This window comes from Lytechinus variegatus, chromosome 12 (genome assembly GCF_018143015.1).
Source record: "Lytechinus variegatus isolate NC3 chromosome 12, Lvar_3.0, whole genome shotgun sequence".
NCBI lineage: Eukaryota > Metazoa > Echinodermata > Echinoidea > Temnopleuroida > Toxopneustidae > Lytechinus > Lytechinus variegatus.
Window position 1 is genome coordinate 30895005 of NC_054751.1, and position 14037 is coordinate 30909041.

The 14037-nt window shown below is 35.3% G+C and overlaps 1 protein-coding gene across 1 annotated transcript in view; it reads right to left on the minus strand.

The window, feature by feature from the left end:
- LOC121425697 overlaps nucleotides 1–6230 on the minus strand; it is a 29496-nt gene extending 23266 nt beyond the window's left edge. The window contains exon 1 of the mRNA XM_041621867.1: nucleotides 5921–6230. Coding sequence (XP_041477801.1) covers nucleotides 5921–6148 — 228 coding nt within the window. The 5' untranslated portion in view covers nucleotides 6149–6230. The remainder of the gene's footprint in view (nucleotides 1–5920) is intronic.
- Nucleotides 6231–14037: the final 7807 nt, after the last annotated feature.

A 14037-nucleotide genomic window follows, 5' to 3' on the forward strand; every position in this document is an offset into this window, starting at 1 on the left:
ATATGCATAATACCATAGTTAAAGTATAATAATACTGATTCAAACATCATCGTGAAATTAATACATATAACGCGAGATATATCTTATCCAATTTATATAAATACAAATTCTGCAGCTGTAATAGGTGATGTATAAGAAATCTGTTTTATGATACAACATTTTCAACGATAGAAATTTAAAAATCTGGGGATGTTATCTCAAATATATCTGCCCGGTTTCTTTAACAATCTTTCTTAGTTTGATCCACTCTTCTTTTTTTTAAGTGGGAAAAGGATAAGGTGTAAACGTATAAAGTGCAATCATTCTAGTTATAAGAATTATATTTCATGATACATTTTTTCAGCAATATGAATCCGCAAAATTATGGAAAATACATCTTAGCTATTTCTCCGCGGTGTCCCCCAATGGCCTGTCTTTGGTCCACTCTTCTTTTTTGACGAGGGAAAAGTGAAAGGGACAAATCTTCACAGAAAAAAAATATGATTAATCTTTTTAGCAATAGGAATCTGGACATTTTTTAGAAACATCTCAGATATTTCTGCGCGGTGTCCCCAAGTACCCGTCTTTGGTCCACTCTTCTTTCTGGACGCGAGAAAATGATAAGGTATCAAATGTGTTCTAGTTTTATTCAACTCACAAATGCTGTTCGAGTATAAATCACGTACACCAATTTGACTCTATGCAAATTAAAATGACCTAAAATGAACGTCGAGTTTAACGATGGGGATATTGAAATGATTTTATTAGGTCGACGCCATAACTTCTTTCTGAAACCACATCAGTTTGCCTTTAACAGTCTTGGTTTCTAACTTCTTTTTAGGACTGTTGATTTTTATTACATAGGTGCCCAAATAAGAACGACATCTAAAGATACATTTCATAGAATTTGATTAGGATTTATTGGTTTATAATGTCATGCATTTGTACCATTTGCCATAGGCCTATTCAAATCTAGTTTAAGGTTTATACGTCATAAATCTTACAGACGCTCAGAGCGCTGGAGGGGGGACGGAAAAACGATAAGGGGTATGGGGTGATGAAATTATGAGAACAAAAACGAGATCAAGAGGAGGTATCGATTCACATGGATTTCTTTACGCAGAGTTTGTGAACCATTTGGCAGAAATATGATAGAGACTTAGGCTGAAATCGGATCGAGCCCTTGCACGAGAAAACTATACCTGAAACGTGTCGTGGACGATTTTTTGAATTCCATGCATAATATTAAAGCACGAGGGGTTAGGATCGGGGAGCCGGTTACTGCTAATTTACCCATCGCAATGATCGTCAAACAATGCTGATTTAGATGAGCATTGGAAGGAACGAATCCATGTGGTCTAGATCGCAAATAAATAGTTTGAATTCTTAAAGGATTAGGATAATCCTTAAATAGTTAATTGAACCCAGGATTAATTTTACGGGTAATTCGTTGTGACATTTATTAACTATAGAACAGTTTGTAGAGATCTAGTGCACTTGGAACTGTTTTTTTTTTGTTCAATCAACCCTGAAAAGATAACCATTGGAAATTCTTTGCAGTTACATTTTTATAGCAAATTATATACCTTGAATAGCCCGGGAAGATTGTCCAGGGCTTCGTTGCCTTAAAACTACCGTTGTGGTAACTTTGCCACCCAATGGTAACCTGTATGGAATCCTTGATTTTGAATGGTTGGGGATCGGCGTTGCCATGGTACTTACCATTGGATGATAAAGTTACCGTAGCTTTTATGCATTGCGGCCTATAGGAGTATTTGATTTAATCGTACTCATAGTTACACGATTATTTTATATCAGGCTAACTTAAGCGTATGCATGTTTACATGTTCCATAACATTCACAGACTTACTGAAAGCAGTCTGTTATGACTGAATGTAAGTTTAACCGGGATTAAATAAATGCAGTACAATAAAATTTATTTTTCGTTGTGCATTTTCAAAGACATATAAAATTATTCGTGATAGGTCTTTACATTCTTGACAGTTGAAGAAGCCCCGTCTCCTTTTCTAACTGTTCAATTTTAAAGCATCTGCTCAAGAATCCAAGAAGATTTTAGCTTTATTTGCGGTGTTGCTCGTTCATTAAATCAAATTCCATTAAGATTAAGGTATTTCACTTTCTGAGTCAATCAAAAACTTCGATGGTAATTAATTATAACAGTCTTTTCCATTGCGGATGCTCAAAGTGATTGATAATAATAAATTTTCGTGAACACTATTTTCAAATGGTTATCTAACTACCATTCCTCATTGTTTTGAACGCCACTGTCTTTGAAAGCTATAAATGTACACCGTTTAAAATATTCGGTAAAAGCACGAGGAAAATTATGAGTCCAACCAATTTTAGGCAGTATTTCACTCAATGCGGGAAGCATAACGTCCAGTAATTACTTTAGAATGGGCAAAGTTTCATCACACTGGAAAAATAAAAATGCCCCCATAAATGCCCAATGTTGGTCTGATACATAATTACCCACATGAAGCATTAGTATAGCGTTGGTTTTCATGGACACATAAAGATATCTTGCATTTCGCATCTTTTATGCCTATAAAAGCTGCGTTATCTTCTGTTGAATCAAATATTACTACTTGGTTCGATATTTTCATAATTCTTGTTAACTTGGAATATGACTCTCTATAACTTTTTGTGCGTGCATTAATTCACTTTAATTGATACAATTTTCCGCTTTGTTCATCTTTTGACTGCATGGATTTAAACGTTCGATGGGTGAAATCGCACAGTGCGGGGTCGTTTCACTTACAATGTGGCATAAATGTTTAGAGTGAACAACTTCTAACCATTCTCGGGATATCTGGGTCTATATTCATCCCATTTTCCAGGAGTATTGGCGTAAGAGTTGAGGGGGGACGATGGCCGGAGATCGGACACAGAATTCTAATCATAGCACGCGCCCAAACATGGCGGGGCGAAACCGGATCCCTAGTCAACCTCAAAATGTCTAATCATGGTCTCTTCGTTGAATTATTAGACGGGATTTTTTCTGACCGGAGATCAAATACCATCGTGCATCAAAGAACGTATGTGACAAAAGAACCGGCGGGAAATCACATGAATTCCGGAAACCGGTGACGAAATGGTGAACTATTCTGTCATAAACGATTAAAAAATGTCATCCATTTCGTGACATCCGATTTCATCATGCGACCTTTTTTTCCCTGTTCACTATGTGAGTGCTATACTTCTATGCATATTTTAAAACGTTTTTAACTCAGTAAAAACGCTGTCTAGATTTTTACAACGCTCTTTACAGCATGAACCTTATAGTAGATTAGGCCTTTTGCTACAGTTTCTCCAAGAAAGCCAACTCCTGAATGATAACAGTTATTTTTTTCGATTTTGCAATGATTTCGGGTGACAATATTACTAATCCGAATTCAAACAATTGAATTACACAAGGAAAAATCAACAAAGAGCAATCAAAACAAACTACAACTAAGATTCCAAACAGGTGACTTATTAATGGTAATATTGCTAAGGCTTTAACACGGTTACTTTATATAAAAGTGCTTGTCAGACGTAGCGTCTTTTCCCCCTTTTCCCCTCGTCATCTAAGAATGATGTCAAAGATTGGTTCAAGATTAACAGGTAATGCCTCGAGCGATTTACCGCCCTTTTAAGTTAAGTATACCTTTCTTCAAGCGGTTGATGTATATCGTCTAAAAGCCTACCTATGAACTCCAAGCCGCAACAGAAACAATTGGTCAGTATTTTTTTCAATACTTCTAACAAGCGACTCTGAGAAAAAAACTCTGAGTTCTTGCTTCTTCACTTTTCTCGTTTTATCGTTCCCACATGTCATATTGCAACATTCTTCATATCATGTAGGAATGTTAACATTGAACTTTGTTTTAAGTAAAAAAAAGGGGGGGAATAGAATGAAAAGATGCTCCAATACTGTTAAAAAATCGCATTTTTCACATTTCTACAAAAAAAGAAACATAAGATATCAACTTCCTAAATCGAATTTACGTCTCCCCAAATGAACACGAATGCATACCTTTAAGGATGACTTTCCTCGAACATCATTCTACTGAAAGAAAAGGAAAGTAAAAAAAAAAGCATAGAACTTACGCTTAAAGAGCAATCATTCCATTTCCTTCCTCTATTCAAATTTTCCTTACATTCTTCCGGGATTTTTTTTTTGTTGTCATTTCTCTCAAGTGTTGTTTTCAATCTTGAGGTGGAAGGGGGTTATAAGTTTCTTTTTTTATATTCAATCATCCTTGTTATATTGCGTTATCCGGTTGGGAACGAAGAATTGAGGAATTAAAATGAAATACAAAATTTGATTATTGCCGATATGTGGTTATAAAGGAAAATATGAATTCATTTCATCGTCTTAAATGTGCACATGAGCCCCATGAACACTGGTTTGCTTCAATGTGGGGGAGTCGTGAATCTAGTGGGTTCGATGCCCAACCTTGGCGTGTTTTCTTCGGCAAGAAATTTATTCACACTGTGCTGCACTCGACCCAGGTGAGGTGAATGGTAGGATTTATTCCGTGAAAACTTTAGCGCCTATACGGCTGCTCAGCTCCAGCCGAGGTAATAATTATGATACCAAGTATCAAGCTATAGGTGCGCTATATTATTATTAGTATTAGTATAATAATTATTATTACTATTATTATTATGATTATTACTATTATTGTTATTATTATTATTAGGTTTATGCTAAGGTGAAAGTTAATGAAAAAATTGGGGATGTGAATGCTTAATATTCAAAATGTTTCCTATTTTTCTTTTTTTTATAATGGATCGGAATCAGTTCGCGCGATATCAAGTCTCATAATCGTCAGAGCTGTATAGAAAAAAAAAGAGATTCCACTCTTAAAAAAAAAAAACATTTGGCTTTTAGTATTTTGGAGTATTCAAGATTGGATTAATGATTATCTGTAAAAGATGTGTGGTTTACCGCGAGCTTTTTTTTATAATGGGTGTAATGCCATGGTCACATTTGTTCTACGGCGGTCGTACGGCGAGTCGAAAACAGCCGTTTTAACATTTTTTGTCCAACTACATATAGGTGGTTTGAATCAAAATTGATAAAACGGCTGTTTTCGACTCGCCGTACGGCCGCCGAAGAACAAATGTGACCATGGTATTAATCTCGTACGAAGTCACGACAAGATTCAAGCTTGTTATTATCTTGATAGATCACTAAACCTCACAATATTAACAGCTACAAATTCCTACATTCGATAGAGAAAATAATTTAGTACGTGCAGTGTTCCATTTTCCAATCAACATATATCTTACCCAAACAAAAATTGGTGATGAATAGGAAAGAATTACATACTGGTCGCTAATTCTAATTTTTTTCTAATAATTATATATAATAACGCTGTTGTGTTGACGAATTCACGATTCTCCATTTCTGGAATTGCATCATTGTATACTTTATTCTATCACATTGTATTTTAGCAATGTTTGTAGTTACCTGTATTCAAATTACCGGCTATTTGAATTTGTCTCTATTTTTTCTTTCTTTCAAAATTATTCGAATGTAACCTTCACATTTTAACCAAAATATGAGTAATAGGTTGGTTTGTATACTATTCAATATATGTCTGGGAAGTTTAAAGGCAATTGAAGCCAAACCAAAAGTATTGGCCTATAGTATTCATTTCATATTCATCCATGACGTTATCTATACCTGGAATGCAACAAAATGTAATATGATAAATGTATAACTGCAAAAAAAAAACTTTTAGTCGTGCCTCAAAGATACAACTATTCGTATTGGAGAAGCAAAAGCTTTTTCAGAAACCTCGGTGGCTATAGTTTGCTCTATTTTCGTACAAAAAATTATGTTCTCATGGCAATTGGATAAAAGGAAGGTTTTGGATGAATATATTTTGGACAAATAAAGAGAAACGAAAGCAACGTATATTCTTACTAGTTCGAGTTGGTCTGTCGTCTGCTTGCAAATCGGTTGTTGCGGCCTCTCAATGGTAATCTTGTTCGAGTTGACTTCTGAGGCATCCGATCGCTTTTTTCCACCGGGCCGCCACCCGCTGAATCTGTGGTGCACTTGGCCGCTGCATCTGGGGGCGTATTCACTGATGAGTACGAATAGCAGCAGGACGGCTGAAAGAGAGACTAGGCTGGTGAGGATTTGCTTCATGATCTGTTCAAATTTTGTTTGGCCGCTGGTAGGCGCGCTTGATGTTGTCTGATGGGTGAATGAAAGAAGTCGAGCTGGGAAGGACTGCTTTTATCCCCCGTGTCAAATCACGCCCTCCTCAGTCGAGGGTTACCAACACAACTGATTGGGTCATCATGACGTAATAGGATCCATGGTACCCCTCCCCGGCCTTCCGCTTCATTCTTATACTTGCAAGTACCTTAACGATATGACTCTTTAAAAATAATAAGTAGTGTCTAAATTACCGGAATAAAATGCCAAAGAAAAAAGTAATTACGCATATTTCAATAAATTGTAATGAATTGCTGAATAACGAGCATTTACTTAATTGATATACATGTATATGATATTCTCCGAGTTCTTCAGAGTATTGGTGTTTTCATTCATCTATCGATTTAAGAACAATCTCATCTGATTTAACAATTAGTAAGGAATTATTGGAATGCCAGGGTGTGTGCCGCGATCATATAATTAATATTCTAAAGATAATATTTTTAACAACTCAATTAGTTCTTATTACAAATCACTTACTGAAATTAAAACGCGGTAGAATTACGTCAATGATGTAATCTTCTTTTTCTAGCTCTCGGTATACTGATGACGCAGGAAAACATATTAGCATTTCCTTACCATCTTTAAGAACCATAGCAGAGCAAAATGAGGAGTTTGGGATGCATTTGGTGGAGCTGTTCGTAAGGTTATTTATACACATGACTTTTATGAAGAATTGGACTTAAAAGTGTCACTGAGGTTTCCCAGATTTTTTTCTGATGTTGAAAGATGTGAATATATTTCCGAGGATCAAAATAGAACTATTGCAGAATATTAATATTTAATAATAATGATAACGATAATGATATCAATAATGATAGTGATAACAATACTACTACTACTACTGATAATAATAATGATAATAATAATGATAGTTAAAGTAATTATAATAATGATAATTATAATAAAAATAATAATAACAAGCATCCGACAGATAAAAGAAATCAAATTGCATTCAATTTTTTGGGACAGTGCGTTCGATCACAACGGTTTATGCAAGTGGCCCTAGATCTTATTTCAACTGCATTTGGTGTGCTTGATTATTATTTGGAATCATACCTGTTTGATTTGATACAGTCAGTTTGTCCGTATAAGCCATTCATTACTGAACGCACTTATTTGTGAAACACGCCCTTGGTGTTACGTTTTATCTCTAGGGTGTAATTTCCGCATACATTCGTTATTCCGAAGCTTCGTTATTCCGAATTAACCCGAAACCGAAATGAGGTTCGTTAGTCCGAAAACGAAATGATTGACAAACCTTATTTCGGGACAACGAACCTTATTTCGTTTTCGGATTATCGAACCTTCGGAACATCGAACCTTATTTCGTTTTCGGATTATCGAACCTTCGGAATAACGTCACAAACGTTCGGATTAACGAACCCTTTTACGTTTTCGGATTAACGAACATCAAGGTATAGGCAATTTTCGTGTTTCGGAATTACGAACCTTCTGAATTACGAAGTGATCCGTAATTTCAACACCTCAGTGCATATGGTCCTTTATTAGGGACATCAACTGGTGTCAGTTTAACACCCCATTTTTTATAGTGTAGTATATACTCTCTAAACACAGAGAGTAGAAATTTCCCAAATATTGGGTAGAAAGGACATAGACATGTTTGCTGGGTAAGTTTTTCCCCAATATAGGACAAATGCATGTTTGAAGTATAAATTTCAACGCAACATTGCGAAAAATTAAAAAAAATATCTTTTTACCCAACAAACATGCATGTTTCCATTTTACCCAATATTGGGTAAACATTTTTTTTTAGAGTGTAAGCGTGTTTTGATTGTTTCATCATGGACTCACGATCGCTTTCCATTGCAGTTTATAACAAGCTGGCATACACAACATGACAGTAAAAACGATAGAAATCATCATACATACAAAATATGAGCTCTAAAATAACGGTGTAGAAATGCAAATACTAATATTATTTCATTAAAGAAAGGGATCCTAATGATTATTGTATTAATGTTGATCATGATGACGACAATTATTGAAAATTATGATGATGGTAATTATGATAAATGGTGATATCGATGAGGAAAAAAATTCGTACGTACGTTTACTTGAATGAGAGGTTAGCCTCGTTTATAGGTGGAATGATTATTAGCGATTTATCAACATTTTCCTCTGACATAATGTATATAAAGCCCGGCGCACAATGCACAATTCATTACGACACAATTTTGTAACCAAATTAATTTTTCATTTAATATGAAATTTACAAGAAATTAAATTATCTGAATTAAAGTTTAACATAACGCTCTGAATATGAAAATAAACATCCAGCCGGTGATGACGACGCGTCGTGACGATTTTGTAATTGGAGTTACTGTCTGGGAGGTTCGAAAAAGAGCGCTATTTTCATATCAGTATTCGAACACTATTATTCTGGAAAGTTGATCGTTAACATAATATAGGTTTGAATATTCGTATCAAATGCTACTATAATTTCCCTTCAAAATGGATTGCAACACATTCTTTTAATGTGCGCCTGGCTTTAAAGTTCCACTCATTTTGTCTTGATGAATATTTTCCTGTTTAATAAATTTCTTCTGTCAATTGTTCTGTATTCTTTTTCCATTCTTTATCATGACTTTGCATACCGCACTTTGCATCCGTTTTGATATCATGTCATGTTTATAGCTGCGCTTTCCTTTTCTTCTCTGCTATCATTTGGATCAAGCCACGATTTTGGAGTTGGCACCTCCAGTGTGTATATTTCAACCTTTATGGATGTCTTAATATGAACAATGCTTAGTATTTTGAAATAAACACAATGCTTAATTGCAATAGTTCGATTCAATAAGTTTCTCTTAAGCACTTAAAAGGAAAAAACACATTGTGTTGAATGTATATTTTACTCATTTCAATATTGGAAATGTTATTATAATACCCTTTTTATTAATCAAAGCGGATATTTTAAGGGGTCCAATGTGAAACGAGGCTTGTGATAATTATCTCTTCAAACATAAATTGAGTAAACTGCATTTATCACGTCATTATGAATCAGTTGCCTTCTTCGAGCAATAAACTAAATGTCCCTTCAAATAGATTCATTGGCGAATCTGTCGTGTTAAGTTGTTGGAAACATTACCCGTAACTGTTGATAATAATATTTGAAGTACACATAAGACAATTTTACGTCATAATGACGTTAAGATTATTATGCTTGGATTCTATTGCTTCTGCATGTTCTTTGTATAAGCTGTCACTAACATGCTTGTGAGAAATCTATTTGATGAGTTTTCGTCCGCCCCATCTCTCCCTCTCTCTCTCTCTCTCTCTCTCTCAATCTCTCTCTATCTATCTATCTATCTATCTATCCATCCATCCATCCATCCATCCATCCATCCATCCATCCATCCATCCATCTATCTATCTTCCCTTTCTACCACGACTGCTACTACTACTACTACTACTACTAATAATAATACTACTACTACTACTACTACTACTACTACTCCTAACTACTACTACTATTACTACCGGTTAAAAACCTATTTCCTACTTATTTTTTTTTTGGGGGGGGTGAATATGAAATTCAACCTTTTACCGTTTACTCCTTTTCAATAAAATAAATGAAACCTTTTCAATAATGTTCTCCATATTTGTCTTCACTTTCATCTTCTTTCATCAGGCCACTATTATACATGTAGGATTCGTGGCACTTATACCATTGTATATTAAATGAAATATCAAATAGGCATCTTCGACTATAAGCCTGGGACAATTTCGTTGGGTTTTTTTCTGATGAGCATCTTTTTCACATGAAAATAATTTCTTGGCACAAAACGATTAATCTTAGTTCACAATTCGAATCCTATACCCACAGCCTCTCAAAATCTAAGCTATTATAATATTGATAAATCTGCAGTAATTGTTCGAAGACACCGACGTTTAATCTTCAACCCCTTCCTCGTGTCTTGTTATAACTCTTGCTCCAAGCACCCTTTGTCATCATCCAACTATTTCAAATTTCCGGGTTTCGGTTTGCCAGATAATCATCCGTGTTTGTGATTCTCATATGAGTATGTTTGTTTTTAATATGACTTCTTGCAACCGTGGAATATTTCATTGTTTTTCTATGTCCTTGAGTTCTGTTGGATTATTAAACTTTTTCTTCTGGAGACGATACAGATCTTCTCACTTCACGTAGCATCGAGTTAATGATCACACCTCTGTTCACTCTGCGTTGGAAAGATGTATCAAATCATAAGATAAGTGTTCTGATAACAGAGCTTTATATTTCTCCACCAGCCATTTTCTATTAACATTGAGTGTTTATTGCAAATGATACATGTATGTATGTATATTTCAAGTACCCTTTTCCAGATTACCAATAGATATGGACGTCATTCAAATCATTACATCTAGATGTCTTATAAATAGTGATTTATCAATCAACACGTTATAAGGGTTCTATGTTGTTAAGCGTCACGGTTTTTTTTCTAATAGAATAATAGCTAAAAGAAGAAATCTGTTCATCTGCAAGATGGAATTGCCAATAGTGATATTATCAATACACAAATAAAGATAATAATGATGATGAGGAGGAGGAAGATGGTGGTGATTATAATAATGATGATGATGATGATGATGATACACACTAAGAAATAAAGGTTCAAAATTGAACACTAAAAGGTTGATGCAAAATAAACACCCTATATGGGTTCAAAAATTGAACCCTGCGGTTGGGGTTCATTTTTGCACCACGCAGGTTCAAAACTGCACCCCTAAATTTTAAATTGAACCCCTAGGGATGCGGTTTTGAGCCCGCAGGGTGCAAAAATGAACCCCAACCGCAGGGTTTAATTTTTGAACCCCAAATCAGGGGTTCAATTTTTGAACCCATAGGGTGCTGATTTTGCATTTTCAGGGTTCAATTTTGAAAATTATTTCTTAGTGTGTAATGATAATAATGTTGTGTGTATGTGTCTGTTTGAGTTTTGTCAGACGTGTATCAATCAGAAATGATTATTTACGTCTGGGACCGACCTTTAACGTCACCATCCGAAAGACGTGACCAGGGCTCGAACCTCGACCCTCTGCATCAATTTGTAACTTCCCCACAGCTTGGATTACAGGCGCACGCCACAACGCCCAGTTATAATGATTATCATAATTAGGCCTACATCAGACGTTAGTATTTTTTTTTTTTTAATCGCCCTGAGGTTTAATAGTATTCGATTCCCCTGGGGTTATACCCAACGTCTATTTTCCTATTGTAGATTTTCAGGAGAGAATAATGATAACAATGAACATAACTGTAATCATATTTGCTTTCATCATCATTACCCTACGGGGCAGTAGCATCGATAACAGTCATAGAAGTCTCGAATTAGTAGAGCGAAAAAATAGGTGTTACGGTAGTAAGAAAGAAAGAAGACACTAAGAAATAAAGGTTCAAAATTGAACCCCGAAAGGTTGATGCAAAATCAGCACCCTATATGGGTTCAAAAATTGAACCCTGCGGTTGGGGTTTCATTTGTGCACACTGCGGGTTCAAAAATTCACCCCTAGGGTTCAATCTAAAATTTAGGGTTGCAATTTTGAACCCGCAGGGTGCAAAAATGAACCCCAACCGCAGGTTCAATTTTTTACCCCAAATCAGGGGTTTATTTTTGAACCCATAGGGTGTTGATTTTGCATCAACCTTTCGGGGTTCAATTTTGAACCTTTATTTCTTAGTCTGAAGAATAAAAAGCGAGAGAAAAGAGAGAAAGAACGATAAGGAGTAAAATTAAAGATTATTTTGTATTTTGAGCATGTCGGTAGTTAGGCCAACATGATTTATCACTGTTAAAATACGCCCTCTCATGTTACTTTGTGTGCAGACACCGAGCTCTTGGGGCCAATTTGAAGTTGAAAGATGACGCGTTCTTTTATGTACATCCACGTTTTATTTGCTACGAAGTACTTCTGTAACTTACGCCATCGGTTAGCGCGCAGCTATCTTATTTTCCAGAGGTGTTAAAAATATAATGCGTCATTGACGGAACCATTTTAAAAGTCCCTGACCACTCTAAACAGTTAATAAAGTGATCAGCTTATCAAATCTCGGAAAAAAATAAAAAGTACGTATTGGAGGCCTGTTTAACTGAGATAAAAAAGATCGGAGGTCTATTTCTGGTTCACGCTTATTCAAACGAATAAATGACTGGATCACTAGCGTACCTTCTAGGGGGCAGGGGGCAGACTGCCCCCCCCCCCGACGAGAAGTAAAGACCTATTTTTTCTTTCTTTTTTTTTTGCTTTTCAATTTGTTTTCTGCTGTGAAATGTCCTTTATTTCATGTTGAGGACCTTTTTTTTTGCTTGTCAATTTTTTTTCTTGCACGAAATCCTTTATTTGTGGTTGAAGACCTTATTTTTGTCATTTTTTGCGGACGATTTTGCCCCCCTCCCCCCTCTGAAAAATCCTAGGTACGCTACTGGACTGGATCAAACCAAAATGATGCAACTATTATTTTCAGTCATTCTAGAACTATATTCTTATCCATTTTGATACGAAATTCAGTCATGGCAGTCAGAATACAGTGATATACATCATAGGGCCTATAGTGTAACATGTACATGCAACAGACTACTTGTATACATAATAATAATAATAATGGTCAGTTTTTGTATAGCGCATAACATAACAAAATAGTCTCTAAGCCCTTCACTGTAAAAAATATTGACCAGCACGAGGGTAATTATGTATCCAACCAATTCGGGGCAGTATTTTACCCAATGCGGGAAGCATAATGTCCAGTAAGGTTAAAAAATAAGCAGAAATTACTTTAGAATGAGCAAAATTTCCATCACATTGGATAAATAAAAATGCCTAAAAGAAATGCCCAATGTTGGTTGGATACATAATTACCCTCATGGAACATTTTTACCCAATATTTTTAAGAGTGTTGAGAAAACAAAGGAGAGGAAGAGAAGTGTTGATGAGTTCTAGTTGTTGAGGCTAGGTACAATTAAAATAAGTATGTTTAAGAGCTGTTTGAATTTGTTGACTGAATCGATCATTTTCAGGGAAGTTGGAGTTAGTTTCATAAAACAGGGATTGCAAGAGCAAATGAAAGTTCGCCATATGATTTTGTTAATATTAGACTAATGTCGAGCCAGATTAATGTCATTTAATCTTAAAATATATAAAAGAGAGGATTTTAATGAAGAGTCTTACATCACAATGAGGAGACAAACTTGTCGAGTGAATATAATATTATATTAATAATATTTCAAATGGTGGAATATTAAAACGGCATGGAGCTGTGTGCATTAACATTCTTTTAACGTTACTTATCTGATGCATTCGATATGTAACGTTTCCCAAAAATTTCAATCACAATCATTATACCAACAGACACATGGATTTTGACTAAATGTATCGCTCAGAACTTCTTCCAAACATTAAGATGTCTTTTTTATTGAAAGAACCTTCAAAAACAAGCTTTGCTTTTCAAAAGATTTCTATTTCATTTCATAACGTTATCTTATATTTGGCTATACTTTGTAACTTTGTTGACATTTTGGAATGAAATTGATTCGTTATAAAAAAAAACCCCGTATCCATGCAAATGTTTGTGGTCGAGCAAAGACCGTAATATAACTAGTTCTTCCAAAAATATATTGGAAGAAATTAGGGCAAAGATGGAATCGGTGAAGAGGTGAGTGACAGTAGGGAAGAGAGCGTGTGAAACAGGGGGAGAATATCGAAAAGGGTTACAGTTTTGGAAACGACTGAGGGAGAGAGAATTAAGGGCGTGATCAAAATGGTAACAGAGGAGAAAAGGAAGGAAACACTGTAAAAAA